Source organism: Rhinoraja longicauda, chromosome 25, assembly GCF_053455715.1.
Source record: "Rhinoraja longicauda isolate Sanriku21f chromosome 25, sRhiLon1.1, whole genome shotgun sequence".
In the NCBI taxonomy this organism is placed as follows: Eukaryota; Metazoa; Chordata; class Chondrichthyes; order Rajiformes; family Arhynchobatidae; genus Rhinoraja; species Rhinoraja longicauda.
In genome coordinates this window covers 11315996-11333822 of record NC_135977.1, presented here as the reverse complement: position 1 = coordinate 11333822, position 17827 = coordinate 11315996, and the positions used below count along the sequence as shown (strand labels likewise).

General features: G+C 40.9%; 1 protein-coding gene across 2 annotated transcripts in view; it reads right to left on the bottom strand.

Annotated features, from left to right (window-relative positions):
- Window positions 1-13496: 13496 nt before the first annotated feature.
- The window catches only part of LOC144605743 (paxillin-like), a 112446-nt gene continuing 108115 nt past the window's right edge, over window positions 13497-17827 (bottom strand). For both annotated transcript variants that reach the window (XM_078421259.1, XM_078421258.1), the window contains exon 12: window positions 13497-15297. In XM_078421259.1, coding sequence (XP_078277385.1) covers window positions 15031-15297 — 267 coding nt within the window. In that variant the 3' untranslated portion in view covers window positions 13497-15030. The remainder of the gene's footprint in view (window positions 15298-17827) is intronic.

Below are 17827 nucleotides of genomic sequence, written 5' to 3'. Positions count from 1 at the left end.
AATTAATACAAATCTTAAAGTAAAAGAAATGGTTTAAAATCGAGAATAGACATTAGATGTTTTAAGGGGCCATGTATACATTTCAAAACAGAGTGCCCTTTCAAGAAAAAAACGAAAACTAAATAGGGAGCTGCTTTCAACGAGAGGGAAGGGAATAAACATTGAAATTATACAGGCAAAACAATAATCTCAAAATTAATCCGCATTTGGGAAATGCCATTTGAACATTAGGCATCATCAAATAGGAAATTCAATTAGGTCACAGCAAATCAGTATAATTTGATTCATACAAGTACAGAGCACCATGAAAGTGCCTTTGCAGGTTGATAGTATAGTGAAAAGGCTTTTGGCATGCTAGACTTCAGTCAAGGAAGTATGTATAGAAGTCGAGATGTTATGCTATAGTTGTACGAAACAATAGGCAGGAATATTCTTGGTCACCCATTTAGGGGAAAGATGCCATGGGTGCAGAGAAGTTTGATGAGGATGCTGATAGGAGGGCCTGAGTTTTTGGGCAAGATTGTGCAGGCTAGGACTTTATTCTTTGGAACGCAGGAGGTTGAAAGGAGATTTTAGACACGGGAAAGGATAGATGCTGAAATCTCAGGTAAAACACCAAGTGCTCAAACAACACGAAGGGTCAGGTAGCATCTGGAGAAACATAGAAAATAGGTGCAGAAGTAGGCCATTCGGCCTTTCACGCCAGCACCGCCATTTGATATGATCATGGCTGATCATCCAAAATCAGTATCCCGTTCCTGCTTTCTCCCCATATCCCTGGATTCCATTAGCCCTAAGAGCAAGATCTAACTCTCTCTTGAATACATCCAGTGAATTGGCCTCCACTGCTTTTGTGGCAGAGAATTCCACAGATTCACAACTCTGGCTGAAAAAGTTTTTTCTCATCTCAGTCCTAAATGGCCTACCCATTTATGAGAATGGACTCGCAGCATTTCAGTTTGGGACCCTTTTTCAGACGAATCTTAAACCCTCATAAGGGGAATAGTTAGGAAATGGCACAATTTCCCCCCAAAGTTAGAGGAATCACAAACCCGAGGACATAGGTTTAAGGTGGATGGGGAAAGATTGAATAAGAACCCAAGGGACAACCTTTTCAGAGGGTGGTGGGTATGTGGAACAAGTTGCGAGGTGGCAAGTAATAAGAAGGAACTGCAGATGTCGGTTTATATCAAAGATGTTGGAGTAACTTAGCGTGTCAGGCAGCATCCTCAAAACCAAATCGAAAATTCACCTATCCATTTCCTCCAGGGATGTTGCCTGACCCGCTGAGTTACTCTAGAATTTAGTGTCCATCTTTGGCTGGACTTCAGGCGTGCCACAACATGACATACAGCCAGGTGTGGTGGGAACCGGCAAGGAGTGGGACACGTGTGAGGACAGCAGGGCCCGAGGCGGCACTGCGACGTGAGGAGCCGAGCGGTGCTGGGGCCAACCACTTGCCGCAGATCGACTCTCACTAAAATCTGGGTCGCCTGGCCGCTAGGTTTAATGCCGGGCCCCACATTGGCGGAGCAGCCGCCCAGTTCTCCCGCACCACAACAAGCAGCTGCAGCTGCACCGTCCCTCACTCAATCGCTCACCTCAGAGCCTCGGAAAGAAAGAGAGAGAGAGCGGAAGCTGCGTCTAACCCACAATACACTGCGCCGCCGGCGAGCCGCCAATCACCGAGCGCATTAACATCATCCAATCACACTCTCAGAAATCTAACCAATCCAAACTAAGGCCACGTCACAGCCAATCAGAAGGAGGGTTACGTCATGCATCACTGTGGGCCAATCCTGTTGTGGGAAATGGAATGTAACGACCCAATGAACGAATCGCGAGGCTGACGTCCAATCACAGCGAGGAAGCATAGGTCCGCCAATAGCGTTTGGCTAGTAGTTGGTGGCACAGAAACTAGGTGCAAGAGGAGGCCATTTGGCCCTTCGAGCCAGCACCGCCATTCATTGTGATCACGGCTGATCATCCACAATCAGTAACCCTGCCTGCCTTCTCCCCATACTGCTTGATTCCCTCTAATCCCAAGAGCTCTATCTAACTCTCTTTTAAATGAATCCAGTGAATTGGCCTCCACTGCCTTCTGTGGCAGAGAATTCCACAAATTCACAACTCTCTGGGTGAAAAAGTATTTATCTCATCTCAGTTTTAAATGGCCTCCCCTTTATTCTTAGACTGTGGCCCCTGGTTCTGTACTCCCCCCACATTGGGAACATTTTTTCCTGCATCTAGTTTGTCCAGTCCTTTTATAATTTTACTAGAACAGGGTGGACCTGTTCGGCCAAAAGTTCTCCTGTAACATTGGTGTCTTTCCCGTTGCTTTAGTTTGCTAAGAGGGTGAAATGTACCCAAGGATGAATCTTGTGACTTCCAGAATACCTCTCAATCAACAGACCATCTCAATTTACAGACCATCTCAATTAATCTCAAGTAGATTTCAAGGCCACAGTTCAGAGAAATATTCTTGATTAGTAAGGGTGTCAACGGTTATGGGGCAAAGGTAGGAGAATGGGGTTGAGAGGCATGTGTGAATGGTGGAGTAGACTTGATGGGCCGAATGTCCTAATTCTGCTTGTATAATTTATGAATTTAATGACTAGAGGGTAGAGATTGGAAAAGGTGAAACAGGCACGGTAGCGCAGCGGTAGAGTTGCTGCTTTACAGCGAATGCAGCGCCGGAGACTCAGGTTCAATCCTGACTACGGGTGCTGCACTGTAAGGAGTTTGTACGTTCTCCCCGTGACCTGCGTGGGTTTTCTCCGAGATCTTCGGTTTCCTCCCACACTCCAAAGACGTACAGGTATGTAGGTTAATTGACTGGGTAAATGTAAAAATTGTCCCTAGTGGGTGTAGGATAGTGTTAATGTACGGGGATCACTGGGCGGCACGGACTTGGAGGGCCGAAAAGGCCTGTTTCCGGCTGTATATATATGATATGATATGATAACAAGGCTATTAAAACACACAGATGTGAATTTAAGAGTTTATGCGTAGAGAGATCAAATTCTCGTAAAAGAGCATGAGGACATGATGGTATTGGTTTATTATCATGAGTTCCGAAATGTCGTGACAAATTTTGTTTTGCGTGCAATACAAACAGATGATATAAACAGATACAAACAGATGATACAAACAGATGAGCGCAATCACCTGTTGTTTCTGATGCTGCATTGTTCAAGTTGATAAAAAATCTTGGGCAAAAGAAACCACCCCAATAACATGAACTTCACGACAACAACATCACAACAAAAATAGGAAGGATTAGGGCAGGCATACTAGGAAATAACAGCTGCCGTTTGTGCTAGACGTGTAACTCCACAATCCGGATTGAAAAAACTGAGCCAAATCTAATGCTGGAACAAATATTTAATCTCTAACTCTATAGCTCCATGGATTCAACCTTTTTTTGACAGTTTCACGGGATCCACACAGGTCATGGACTATGCAGTCCCATTCTGGAACACATCACATACAACATATTATATTTTGTAGAAGACATTTTATTTCTCCATTTAATATCATAAGAGGCTACAGAAAAAACACAGACTTCTGAAAAGCAACAACACTTGCAATAATTTTTTGAAGAAGGGTTGATGACAAATATTCTTTAAGATAAGGATAAAGTCAAAAGAGTGGCATCAATTTACAACAGTCAAGTTGAGTTTATTCAAATGCACGTATGGACAGGAACAGGTACAGTGAACCATCTTGCTTGCAGCTGCCTCACAGGCACATGGACAAACACACAAAACATAAGTTATACAAGACAGTGAAAAGGAAAAGACATTAGTGGGAAAATACAATCAGGAAACAAATCATGGTAGTACAAGGTAGTCTGAAGAAGGGTCTCGACCCAAAACATTACCCATTCCTTATCTCCTGAGATGCTGCCTGACCTGCTGATTTACTCCAGCATTTTGTGAATAAATGGTAGTACATGAGGTGGTTCATGGTGTTCCCTTGCTAAGATAGGATGGGGGTTGTGTAGGTCAGTTCAAGAACCGAATGGTTGTAGGAAGACAGCTGTTCCTGAAGCTGGTAATGTGGGACTTCAAGCTTCTGTACCTCCTGCCAATGGTAGCAGCGAGAAGTGGCATGGCCCAAAGGATGGAGATCCTTGATGATAGATGTCACGCTCTTGATGCAGCGCCTCACGTAAATGCTATCGATAGTGGGGAAAGTTGTGCCTATGATGCACCATGCTCAGCTAACACGTTCTGCAGGCCCTTGTTCCTGTGTGTTGAATTTGCCATAACAGACCATAATACAATGTCAGTATATTTTACAGTGTACACCTGTAGAAGCTTGTTGCCAAATCTTTTGAAGCCGCTGGAAAAGTAGAGGTACTAGCACAAATTCTTCATCTGGTACTTTACCAATTCCTGTTGTCAGTCATTCAACACCTCTTCTAGTTTTGGTTAACTGCCCGCCTTCACATATCTAGACACATTTTTGAGTTAACGTCTTCTCATGCAGTTAGCATCCCCTCAGGCAACACTGCTAAATTCCACAAATAATTTGATCCTCCGTGAGCAAGTATGTCAAATCAGAAATATCCGCAAACAATTTTAGCTCTATCAAGTAAGTATCAAAGGATCACCTTTCTGCTGTTTGCATATAAAGAAACAGTAATGGAATGCTCTTTCATTTCTAGCTGAGTTGCAATCTACCTAAAATCCATCCAAGATATACTCCAGAGGCTAATAAGGGGGCTTTAACATATAATGTTATCTCCCCCTGTGGCCAAGGAGACCTCTTTATTTTTGTCTGCTTTGGTTTAGTCATCTTAGTCTAGTATGAAATCTTCCTCCCACAATCTCCAATTAATTACTCAGAAATCCAGTGACTGCAACACTTAACAGCTGATTTATACAGCATGCTGTCTCTTCATGCACAACCACATTATCTGAACGAAGAGGGATCATGTCCTGTGTTCAAAATCAGGCTTATTATCTACATCTTAAAGTTTAATCAAAAAACACTTCCTGTACCACGTCTCAGAATCTTTTTCAGTCAGTTTCTTGAGATAATTGAACAATAAGAAACCAAGATCAAGCTGCTGGTAATACAAATATCATCAAATTATTAAACCAAAGAGTTAGTGTCAGGCAGCTTTTCTTGTTATGGCATTCTATAAATTAATGATAAATAAATACAAATGAATATAAAAATAAATTAAAATAGAAATGAACTAATAAACCCAAAAAATGAAGATGAATTAAAGTGTAAATGTAGATGGGTTGGCGAGTAAGTTTGCAAACAACATTAAAGTTGAAACTAAACAGTGAGGAAGGACTTTTTTCCCTGGAGTGCAGGAGGCCGAGGGGTGACTTTATATTAGTGTATAAAATCATGAGTGGAACAGAAATGGTGATTGCACAGGTACCTGGATAGGAAAAGGTTTGTTTATTATTGTCATATGTACAGAGGTACAGTGGAAAGCTTTTAGTGCATGCTACCCCGTCAACAAAAAGACTATACATGATTACACTCGAGGTGTCCACTGTGTACATGTTCAGGATAAAGAGTAGGACATTCAGTGCAATTAAAATATAGTGCCAAACTTGGGCAAGTGGGATTAACTTAGATTAGGCATCTCGGTCGGCAAGGACAAGTTGGGCCGAAGGACCTGTTTCTGTGGTGTATGACTCTGTGATTGCCAAAGTATACAGGAGGACATACAAGAGAAATGGGCAGAGAAATGGCAGATGGAGTTTAATCCAAACAATTGTCAGTGTTGCACTTTTGGGGGTTGAATGCAGGGAAAAGTATTCATTTAATGACAACACCCTTAACAGCATAAGTATGCAGAGGATCTTGGAATCAAAATCCATAGCTCCTTCAAAGTGGCAATGCAAGTAAATAGAGTGGTAAAGAAGGCATACTGTACTCTTGCCTTCATCAGTCATAGAAACATAGAAAATAGGTGCAGGAGGAGGCCATTTGGCCCTTTGAGCCAAAACCACCATTCATTGCGATCATGGCTGATGGTTCCCTGGACCTTGATGTCTTAGATATCATCCTGTTTTCACCTCTTAATAGTTAGAAACATAGAAAATAGGTGCAGGAGGAGGCCATTCACCCCTTCGAGCCAGCACCGCCATTCATTGTGATCATGGCTGATTGTCCACAATCAATAACCCGTGCCTGCCTTCTCCCCATATCCCTTGATTCCACTAGCCCCTAGAGCTCTACCCAACTCTCTCTTAAATCCATCCAGTGATTTGGCCTCCACTGCCCTCTGTGGCAGAGAATTCCACAAATTCACAACTCTCTGGGTGAAAAAGTTTTTTCTCACCTGTTTTAAATGGCCTCCCCTTTATTCTAAGACCATGGCCCCTTGTTCTGGACTCGCCCAACATTGGGAACATTTTTCCTGCATCTAGCTTGTCCAGTCCTTTTATAATTTTATATGTTTCTATAAGATCCCCTCTCATCCTTCTAAACTCCAGTGAATACAAGCCCAGTCTTTTCAATCTCTCCTCATATGACAGTCCCGCCATCCCAGGGATCAATCTCGTGAACCTATGCTGCACTGCCTCAATTACAAGGATGTCCTTCCTCAAATTAGGAGACCAAAACTGCACACAATATTCCAGATGTGGTCTTACCAGGGCCCTATACAACTGCAGAAGAACCTCTTTACTCTTATACTGAAATCCTCTTGTTATGAAGGCCAACGTTCCTTTAGCTTTCTTCATTGCCTGCTGTACCTGCACGCCAACGTTCAGTGACTGGTGTACAAGGACACACAGGTCTCGCTGCACCTCCCCCTTACCTAACCTAACTCCATTGAGATAATAATCTGCCTCCTTGTTTTTGCCGGATAACCACACATTTATCTATAATATGCTGCATCTGCCACGCATTGCCCACTCACGCAACCTGTCCAGGTCACCCTGCAACCTCTGAACATCCTCTTCACAGTTTACACTGCCACCCAGCTTTGTATCCGCAAACTTGCTAGTGTTGCTTCTAATTCCCTCTTCCAAATCATTAATATATATGGTAAACAGTTGCGGCCCCAACACCGAGCCTTGCGGCACTCCACTCGCCATTGCCTGCCATTCTGAAAAGAACCCGTTTACTCCTACTCTTTGCTTCCTGTCTGCCAACCAATTTTCTATCCATTCGAGTCAATGAGTATAAAAGTCAGTAAATCATATTGCATATTTATCTGATTTTGTTTAGGCCAAATTTGGAGTATTGTGTACAGTCTACTCGCCCCATTACAGGAAAGATGTGAAGCCTTTGGAGAGGGTGCAGTAGAGGTTTACCAGAATGCTGCACGGATTAGTGTGTATTAGCGAAAAGAGGTTGGACAAACTTGGATAGTTTTCTCTTAAGCGTTGGAGGCTGATGGGAGACCAGATGGAAGAAAATTATGATGCATAGATAGGGTAGATAGTCAGAACCTTCTCCCATAGTGATAAAAGTCAAAGACGAGAGGGCATTAAGATGAGAGGGGCAAAGTTTAAGAGGAAATGAGCGGGGAAAGTTTTTTTTTTACAGTGGCTCTTGGCTGCCTGTAATGTTTGCCAGGGTGGTGGTGGAAGCAGATATGATAATGGCAATTAAAAGGCTTTTTAATGTCCTCATTCTTCAGGAAACGGGGCTTCCCCTCTTCCATTATAGATGAGGCTCTCACTAGGGCTTCTATATCCCGCAGCTCTGCTCCCCCTCCCCCCATTCGTAACAAGGACAGAATCCCCCTCGTTCTCACCTTCCACCCCATCAGCCAGCGTATCCAACAAATCATCCTCCAACATTTCCGCCACCTCCAACGGGACCCCACTACTAGCCACATCTTCCCATCCCCTCCCCTTTCTGCATTCCGCAGAGACCATTCCCTCTGTAACTCCCTGGTCCACTCGTCCCTTCCTACCCAAACAACCCCATCCATGGGCACTTTCCCCTGCAACCGCAGGAGATGCAACATCTGTCCCTTTACCTCCCCCCTCAACTCCATCCAAGGACCCAAAGTCTTTCCAGGTGAGACAGAGGTTCACCTGCACCTCCTCCAACCTCATCTATTGTATCCCGCTGCTCTAGATGCCAACTTCTTTACATCAGCGAAACCAAACGCAGGCTCGGCGATCGTTTCGCTCAACACCTTCGCTCAGTCCACCTTAACTAACCTGATCTCCCGGTGGCTGAGCACTTCAACTCCCCATCCCACTCCCAATCTGACCTTTCTGTCATGCGCCTCCTCCAGTGCCATAGTGAGGGCCACCAGAAATTGGAAGAACAGTACCTCAAATTTTGCTAGGGCAGCTTGCAGCCCAGCAGTATGAACATTGACTTCTCCAACTTTAGATAGTTCCTCTGTCCCTCTCTTCCCCTCCCCCTTCCCAGTTCTCCCTCTATCTTCCTGTCTCCATCTATATCCTTCCTTTGTCCCGCCCCCCTGACATCAGTCTGAAGATGGGTCGCGACCTGAAACGTCACCCATTCCTTCGCTCCTGAGATGCTGCCTGACCTGCTGAGTTACTCCAGCATTTTGTGATACCATGATAACAAGATAACTTAATCTCATTTGCCTGTACATGATCAATATCCCTCCATATCCATGTGCTTATCTGGAAACCTCTTAAATGTACGTCTTGTATTTGTCTTCACCACCATCCCTGGCAGCAGATTCCAGGCACCCACCACCCTGTGCAAAAACCTTGCCCCGCACATCTCCTTGCCCATCTCACCTGAAAGCTATGCCCTCTAGTCCTTGACATTTCCATCCTGGGAACAACTTTCTGACCGCTTACTCTATCCTTGCCTCTCATAAAATTACACACTTCTATCAGGTCTCCCCTCAACCTCCAGTGTTCCAGAGAAAACATTACAATTTTGTACTTCTCCTTGTAGCTGTAACCCACCAATCCAGGAAACATTATGGTTAACCTCTTTTGCACCCTCTCCAAAGCCTCCACATCCTTCCTGTAATGGGGTGACCTGAACTGCACACGATACTCCAAATACTGCATCATGACTTCCAGACTCAATATTCGATACGGCAACCAATGAAGGCAAGCTTACCATACGCATTTATCATTTGTGTTGCCACTTTCAATAAGCTATTGGCCCTGTCCCCAAGATCTCTCCGCACATCATTGCTGTTAGGTGTTTTGCCATCAACCGTTTCCCTTTATATTCGACCTCTGAAAGTGTCGCACGAGCTCAGATTAAGCAACATCAACTATTCTGTAGATGATCTACATGCCACTGTATACCAACAGCCTTGTTCACTGTCCGTGATGCCAGCAATTTTGATGTGGCCTGCAAACTAACCAACCCACCCACATTTATGTCCGTCATTTATATACGTCACCAAAAAAGGAGGTTTGCAAAAATTTTATTTGTTCTGCCTATATAATAGTCATAAAATTAATCTGAAATGCATTTGCCTGCTCAATATACAAACCTTCCTTGTCCCAAAAATCAATTGTTCTTGAAAACACACTACTGAGATTGCACAGCTTGGAAAACATTTGAGCAAGCAATTTAAACAAGATTATTATTAAAATGTTATAATTACAAAGAGTATTACATTTCTATAAGAATTTCCATAAATATCAAATTATCAGCTTTCCAAAAAGCATCACATATATTGGTTCAATCACATATATTGGATCAGATTTGGCATTGGTATTCATGTGTTACTTTTTTGTACATTCAAATTGATTTTCAAATATTGGGGAAACATTTTATTGCAAACTGTTTAAAATAAGATGTGTCTTTACATTTTCAACCATTCTGATGCATAGTATCACGATACCGGGATATGAGGATCAGTTTGAAATTATTTATAAGACAGGAGACTGTCAAAACAAACTATCTCATCTCCTTTTATCCTCCGATTTGTTTCTTAGCACTGGCAAACTTCACTACTTGCAAAGCATTGAGAACACTATGGGTAGAAAAATTATAGTGCCCTCCTGATTTTCTATTATATCTTTCTTTGGCACTAAAATAAAATGTAAAAATCTGTAGAAATTTCTGGTGCAGTCTAGAAATGTCTTGTCATTTTGTAGATGGTGGTAAAATAATCAGCTGCTTAAGAACTATAAAAGCAGGTAAGACACATTTCAATACCATTAAGTGCAGGGTGCTACAAATTGGAAAATTCTCATTTAATAATTGGGAGGTGCCAAACTAGGGATGTGGGATTGGTAACATACACAGCAAATCCGAAATGCGTATGTTTTTACCCAACCCTTCATTAATCTCCAGATTAATGATTTGCTCTTTCATAATTCAACCCCATCAATACTTTGTTGATGATTTGACTGATGTCCATTGACTTAATTCAGATTCTGTATCATCCAATGAATGAATCACAATTTCTTGAGTTCCATTCCTTTTGATGGGATGCCAAAAATGATGGTTCTCTTTATTGAAAGCTTCCATAATTAAAGCCACCAGTGAAAAATTATAGTGCCCTCCTGATTTTCTGGTATAATCTTCTTTGGCATTAACATTTTCAAAAAATCTGTAGACATTTCTGGTGCAGTTACAGTATAGAAATGTCATTTCGGTGGTGGTGGTAAAATAATCAGCCACTCAAGAACTGCAAAAGCAGGCGAGATACATTTCAATGCCATTAAGTGCAGGGTGCTACAAATTGGAAAATACTCATTTTTAATCATTGGGTGATGCCGTAATTAAAACTAAGAGTGATAATTTCTTACCTTTGACATAAAATTATGTCAGTTACAGCACAGGAAACTGCCATTTATCCTATTGAGTCCATACCATTTATACTTTAGATTCCTACCACTACTCTGCCTTTGGTTGCAAGCCCAGTAGCCTGCATCTTGTAAAATGCTCATCCTGGTACTTTGTAAATCTGTCGAAGATTTCTGCCTCTGCTAAATGTTCAAGGAATTAATACAAAAGCACCCACCACTAACTGAATTCTTTTTTTTTTACTCTCAACTCCCCTCTAATCTTCTACCAATTAATTTCAACTTCTGCTTCTTTAGTTAGTGACTTCACCACCACGTGAAATAAATTCTTCGTTTACCCCACCTGGGTCATAGAACAGTACAGCACAAGAACAGGCTTTTCAGCCCACAATATCCATACCAAACATAATACCAAGACCAACTCCTATTCGTTTGCACTTAATCCCTCCAAACCCATATACCTATTCAAAAATCTCATATGTCACTATCGTATCTGACTCAACCACCATCCCTGGCAGTGCGTTCCAGGCACTCACCATTGTCTGTGTAAAAACTTCCCCGCACATCTTCCTTAAACTTTGCCCCTCTCACTTTAAAGCTACGGCTTTTAGTGTTTGATTTTTTCCATCCTGGGAAAAAGGTTCTGACTGTCTACTCTTTCATAATTTTATACACTTCTATCAGGTTTCCCCGCAACCTCTAGTGTTCCAGAGAAAACAATTCAAGTCTCCAACCTTTCCCTGTAGTTATTCCAGGCATCATTCTGGTAAAACTCCTCTATACCCTTTCCAAAGACTCCACAGGAGGATGAGGAATGATCTTATAGAGGTGTATAAAATCATGAGAGGAATTAATCGGGTAGATGCACAGAATCTCTTGCCCAGAGTAGGGGAATTAAGGACCAGAGTACATAAGTTCAAGGTGAAGGGGAAAAGATTTAATACGAATCTGAGGGGTAACTTTTTCACACAAAGTTACCCCTCAAAGTGTATGGAACAAGCTGCCAGAGGAGGTAGTTGAGGCTGGGAATATCCCAACGTTTAAGAAAAAGTCAGATAGGTTCATGGAAAGGACAGGCTAGGAGGGATATGGACCAAGCGCAGGCAGGTGGGACTAGTGTAGCTGCGACATGTTGGATGGTGTGGGCAAGTTGGGCCGAAGGACCTGTTTCTACACTGTATCACTATGACTCCACATTCTTTGGACATAATTTTTATATCCCAGCAGTTTCTTGCCCCAGTTCCAAATGACATCAATTCTGGTGTGCTTCTTACACCTCTCACTGGTTCTTTCAGTATGTTCCAATACTCTGCAATTCTTCATTTCTTGATTCATCTTTTTTTAGGCATTGCTGGCAAGACCAGCATTTATTGCCCTATTACAATTACTCAGGAACTATTGCAGTTTTTCTGGTGAAAGTGATCCCACTGCACTCTTGGGAAAGAAGTACCAGGATCTCATTGTCTCTGTCCAGTCGCCTTAGTTTCTATTTTGCAAACTTTTTTTGACAACCATGAATATAACCTTCTCACACTAATTCATTTTCTACCTTGATTCCATTCCCAGGTATAAAATGTTTTGAGACACTTCACTTACTGCAATGGGCATTCATTGAAATCAAATGAAATTCCAAATTTATGAGTTTCCACAGACGTCTTCAAATAGCTTGGTCCACTCTTTAATGCCAAACATTCCTTTCGTCTCTACATACCTCAGCATTCTAGTATTTCCATGTGAGGAATGGATCACTGCTCTTCTCTGCGGGGTTGTCTTGCACCAATTTGCATTCATGGGAGAAGATATGAGAAAAAGCAAGCTGACTGATTGTTGACCAATATCTCCCTTCCATCCTTCCCTACTCTTTCTTACAACTGATTCCAAATTATGCTGCTGTTGATGAACAGTTGATCCTCAATTATTCTTTTAAGGCTCGTAATACTCCATTAAATGTACTCTTTATATTCTGTATAACATTGATGTCTATGTGAACGGCCTCTCATATGATTTCATCAAATCCGATTTGCATATTGGTTCAATCATTTAGCTCCTTTCTCTCTCATGTACCTACCTAGTTTATTTTAAATGATCTCTAAAATATGTATATTCCATTGGTAGCATATTCTAGACTGAAGCCATTTTTTACATTAAAAAAGTTATTACTGGATTTGAAATTTCTTTGTTGATAACAGGCTTCATTGCATAGTCTCCCATTGATGTACATTCTCCAAAATTATTTTACTCTAAGTTTTCTCTTTTTCAAGCTTGGCCTCGAGATTTACCTCATATTTTCACTGACTCTTCAAGTTTAGTTTAGTTTAATTCAGAGATACAGCATGGAAAAAGGCCCTTCGGCCCACAGAGTCTGCGCCGACCAGCGCTTGCTGCACATTAACATTAATCCCCACACGCTAGGGACAATTTACAATTTTACACCAATTAATCTACAAACCTGTACGTCCTTGAGGTGTTGGAAGAAACCGGAGATCCAGGAGAAAACCCACACAGGTCACGGGGAGAACTTACAAACTCTGTACCCGTAGTCAGGATCGACCCCGGGTCTCTGGCGCTATAAGGTAGCAACTCTACCACTGCACTACCGCGCCGCCCATAATTTAGTGATATCTTACTTTACAACCAAAGCTTCTTCATCTGGTTCACTCAGTTAAAAAAATAAAATAATCCATTAGCACCCAGCTGGAGAATTTCAAAATAACATTTGGAAAAACATACGGCTAATTTAGATCTTTCAAAAGAAAAAAAGTCAAATGAAGTCTTAAAATAAAATGAAAAGCACTTTTATTGGCAAAAACCATGAGATTATATATGAGATTGTATAAGGCATGATTAAAAGATGTACAAAGATGTAGTCAAACAAAAGTGATTATTATTGATCAGAGGAAAGAATCAGGATTATTTCCTTAAAACAATTTCACTCATTCTTGAGGGATTCCCTTTGGTTTAATGGCAGACTGGATCCAATGCATTGTAAACACTAGTGAGGCTTCAATTTATCAGAATGTGACCAGTTAAAATGGCACTAAAAAGCTTCTGACCTCAGGTGTTACCACTGTTTTTTCTTAAAACTGAATTACTCATAGGATGACAGACAAAATATTGCAACACATTAGGTGGGAAGACCCAAAAGCTCAACAGCAGGAATTAAGACATATCATATAAAGATAAATTATTGGCAAATTAGGCAAGAGAGTTGATAAAAAATACAGCAGGCTCACAATTGAAAATGTTCTGTTCACAGACATTAGGTAAAGATGTGCCCCAAAGGTTAAAACCGTTCTTGTGCTATAAAAGTGAACAGGCAGTGTCCCATCTAACAGTCCTTTAAATTTCCATGTAAGAATTAGTCATTATTTTTGTAAGAAAGCACAAAAATTACTTGCATCACCTACATGTGATGTGTGGCTTACAAAAAGTGGTTGTCATGATTTTAAAATCACATAACTCTGACATGAAAGCTCAGAATTATGAACTCTTCAGGTAACTGAAAGTGGAGGATAAAAAGGTTACAGACCTGTAAAAGTTCTATCAAATACATTTACCAAAGGAAACTTCCCTGTGTACCAAACAGGAAGTGCGATTGTGACCATTGCTAAGAAATATTATTGCTTCAGTTAGTCAAAGGCTTTACTGACATCAAGGAAACACTGGTGTGCAACAGAGACATTTCTCATAAAAATACTTTTGCTTTCCAGCAACATCATCTGTTTTATATAGTTCTCCGTAGATTTATTGTCAGTTCAACCGGGTTCCTTTAGAGGATTGTTCTGTTGTAGTTTTACCAAGTTAGTTTTACCAAACCATTCAGGGAATTGTTTTAACTGCAATTATATATTCATTGTTTTGTTTACCTCTTCGACAAAGAAAAAGCCTTAATATATATGCACTCTTGGGGTTGGTGTCTGTGAGGATTCAATATTAAAATGCAGTTTAAAAAAATATATAATTAAACAAGAACTGAGCTGGATAGAAACCACTGGTAATTTTTCACTGCTGATTTGGGTTCAAGTCATTGAATCTGACAGCTCCTCAACCAGCCACAGATGGCTGTTAGCATGAAGTTAATCACCTATAGGTTGTGGGGTAGGATTGAGGAAAATATGGCACTTTCAACACCTCATCTAGAGGAATTTCTTTTTTCTCAGTTACTGTAGGTAAGAGGAGATACACAAATAAATTGTTTGTTATTTTAGTCCAAGATCTGTATTACCCCTAAAAGCTGGAGAATTTCTGTTCCATTGGGATCATGTGCCTGAATGTGAATTTGTGGAAGTAGAGGAATGATTGAACTGGAGGGGTGGCTGGTGGGATGAATCTAACAGAAGAGCTTGATAAAGCAGTTGTGACAATAGGGCTTGTCATTCTGCTCTTTGAAGGTGCCCTTGTTGAGCTGTTTCAAGCAGAAGGCACAGACAAAATGCTCTGGGTGGAACTTCTTTCCCATAGCAGTGATACAGCGGCCTGTGATAGGCTTCTGACATCCAGAGCACAGTGAGTTGCGACGCTCATGGTAATGCATCTCGCAATACGGCTGACCCTCATGTTCAAAAAAGCTGCCATTTATGAATGGGGTGAAACATTCCTGTAAATGAAACAGAAAAAAATAGACTTTACCAAGAAGGATTTATAAATTATTTTCAGATATGCATACCCTCAGTTTATCAGCAATGCCCTGTACAAAGTAATCAGCAATGCCATGTACACATGGCAAAACTGAGGGTTAGGATATTATTATGTTTGAACTGTCCTGAAACTGTTCAACAATTGATCTCTTGGAGTTAGGTGGAGGGAAATCTTACAAATCTTAAAATCTTGTGTCGAGGAGTTTCACTTTTTTCAGTCACTGTCAGAAATAAATGTTGCAAATGTTTTTATTTCAGTTCAACATCTGTGTCATCCCAAAATGCTTAGAATATAAACTGACATCACAATTCCATGAACAGATTAATACTGCTCTGGATAGTGTAAGAAAATAACTGCAGATGCTGGTACAAATCGAAGGTATTTATTCACAAAATGCTGGAGTAACTCAGCAGGTCAGGCAGCATCTCAGGAGAGGAATGGGTGACGTTTCGGGTCGAGACCCTTCTTCAGAATCAATATTGCTATGGAAGTCTCTTCTTAAAATATTTCTACAAGATATTATTCTACAAGAGGGGCAAGGTATTCAGCCCCTCTTTCTTGTGCAACTTAAACAGACGTCCACAATTTTTATTAAAAATGTCAGAAATACCACCCAAGTTATTTTTTCCCCCCTCCTCTTTAGTTTACCTGTAAAAATCAAAGGTTATGTAGATATCAGAGGTTGGTTAAACAAAATGACAAGAATCACTGGTGTTAAATATTGCTCATATTAAAGCAAAAGGAAAACAATATTTTGCCGTACATATAATGTGATGACAACCCAATGCGCAGAATAAAATCACAACTAAAACAGCTCATGAATTGGGCACATTGCACAAAAGAAATTGAAAATTGGTTAGTCTGCTTGGGAACAAAATTCTTTAAAATACTTTTCTAAAAGAACCGGACTACTTATGAGCTGCAGTCTCCTTTTGTTGTATTTTTTTATTGTGGTGTATTGTAACAAACTGTGTCTGTTTCTGAATACAAGTGCTAATTCTTAGGATATTTCTAGTTTAAGGGCATTATATCAATTCTGGTTGTGTGACTGTTATGTTAGTGAAGATCTGAAATAAAACAAAAACAAAGTTGAAGCTGTGGAGAGTTTTCAAAGCTTAGGACCAAGACAGGTGGGCATAAGCAATAATGATAGAGCAACGAAAATAGATAAAATTTGAGGTATAGAAATGTTCAAGGTTTGCAGGTGGAGATGTAGCCAAAGGATTTGAAAAAGAACAGACATTAAAATTAATTGTAAGCAATTCAGGAGTAACATAGATCATCAACATGTGGGTGAGTGAGTGAAATGAGATGCAAATTATTATAGGTATAGCTGAGATTAAGTATGCAAAGCTACAAGGCAGGCTTACCAACAGTTCCATATTCAAAGGAAAATGTAGATGACAATTTTCCTGTTGAGCCAATAAAGTGGTGCGGGGACAAGGCTGAGCATCCTAGGCTAGTCCCAACATGCACAAAAGGAATATCTAATGGCACAAGAAGTTCATTTTTGGCAGACCTAGAAGTAGTGACCAGGACTGCATGTGGAATGAAGCTGTGACAACATAGTGGAGGTGAAACAAAACAGATTTTGTTATTATTTTTATTAATCCAGCCATATCAGCTGAGGGGATTGGCGCATTAGCTCAGATCCTGCTACATCGTAGATGGTACAGGCTAATTTGTCCAAAGTGAGACACCAGGAAAAAGTAATCTTTAGTCAGGCCAAGGAAAAATTAACAGATGTGAGGGCATTTTATAGACCGGTTCTGTTTTGCTGGAGACAGATGAGAGCAATAATAGGATAGCCTGCAGATTAGGCTGATGAATATGCACATGCATATTCTGGGGGAAAGACCTAACCTGTTTGAATACCTATCCAAGATATCGAGGAGCATGAGGTCTTGAGCTTTTGATGTTAAATATTCTACAACTGCAAAATGAATTTCCAACCGTGCTCACTTCTTTGTGTGAGATCTGGAACCTATTCTTTCCAGCATGTAAGTGGTGATCCGTTCCATGCCAATTGTGCACACACAATTAATGACGCAGCACCCTGCAGCAGAGATTTACCCTCCGTTGCAGTACAGGCTCAAGTCACCCAATATATGCACAACAGTGGAAGCTCTAACCTCTGTCACAACAGCTAAGTTGACAATCATTACAGCTATGGATTCAACTGGTGAAAGATGCTTTGAGTTTTCACAGCCTAGTTGATGCTCCATCTCATGTGAATAGTTGCTCACAAGAGCTAGAACTGACTGCCTTCTCCCAGAAGAGTTCTGCATTCTTACAATTTTATGGAATAATGTTATTTATAAGAAGTAAGGAGATGACATTTGGTTCTGCAATTTATTTAAAGTTTCCGGTCGAGAATATCAGTGGGTTTTGTTTGGCAAGTCTCGTGGAACCAGCATATTCACGTAACAGGTAGCTTCCATTTCCCATGGATACTGGATGGCTAAAAGTACATTGTAATCTATTTTTGC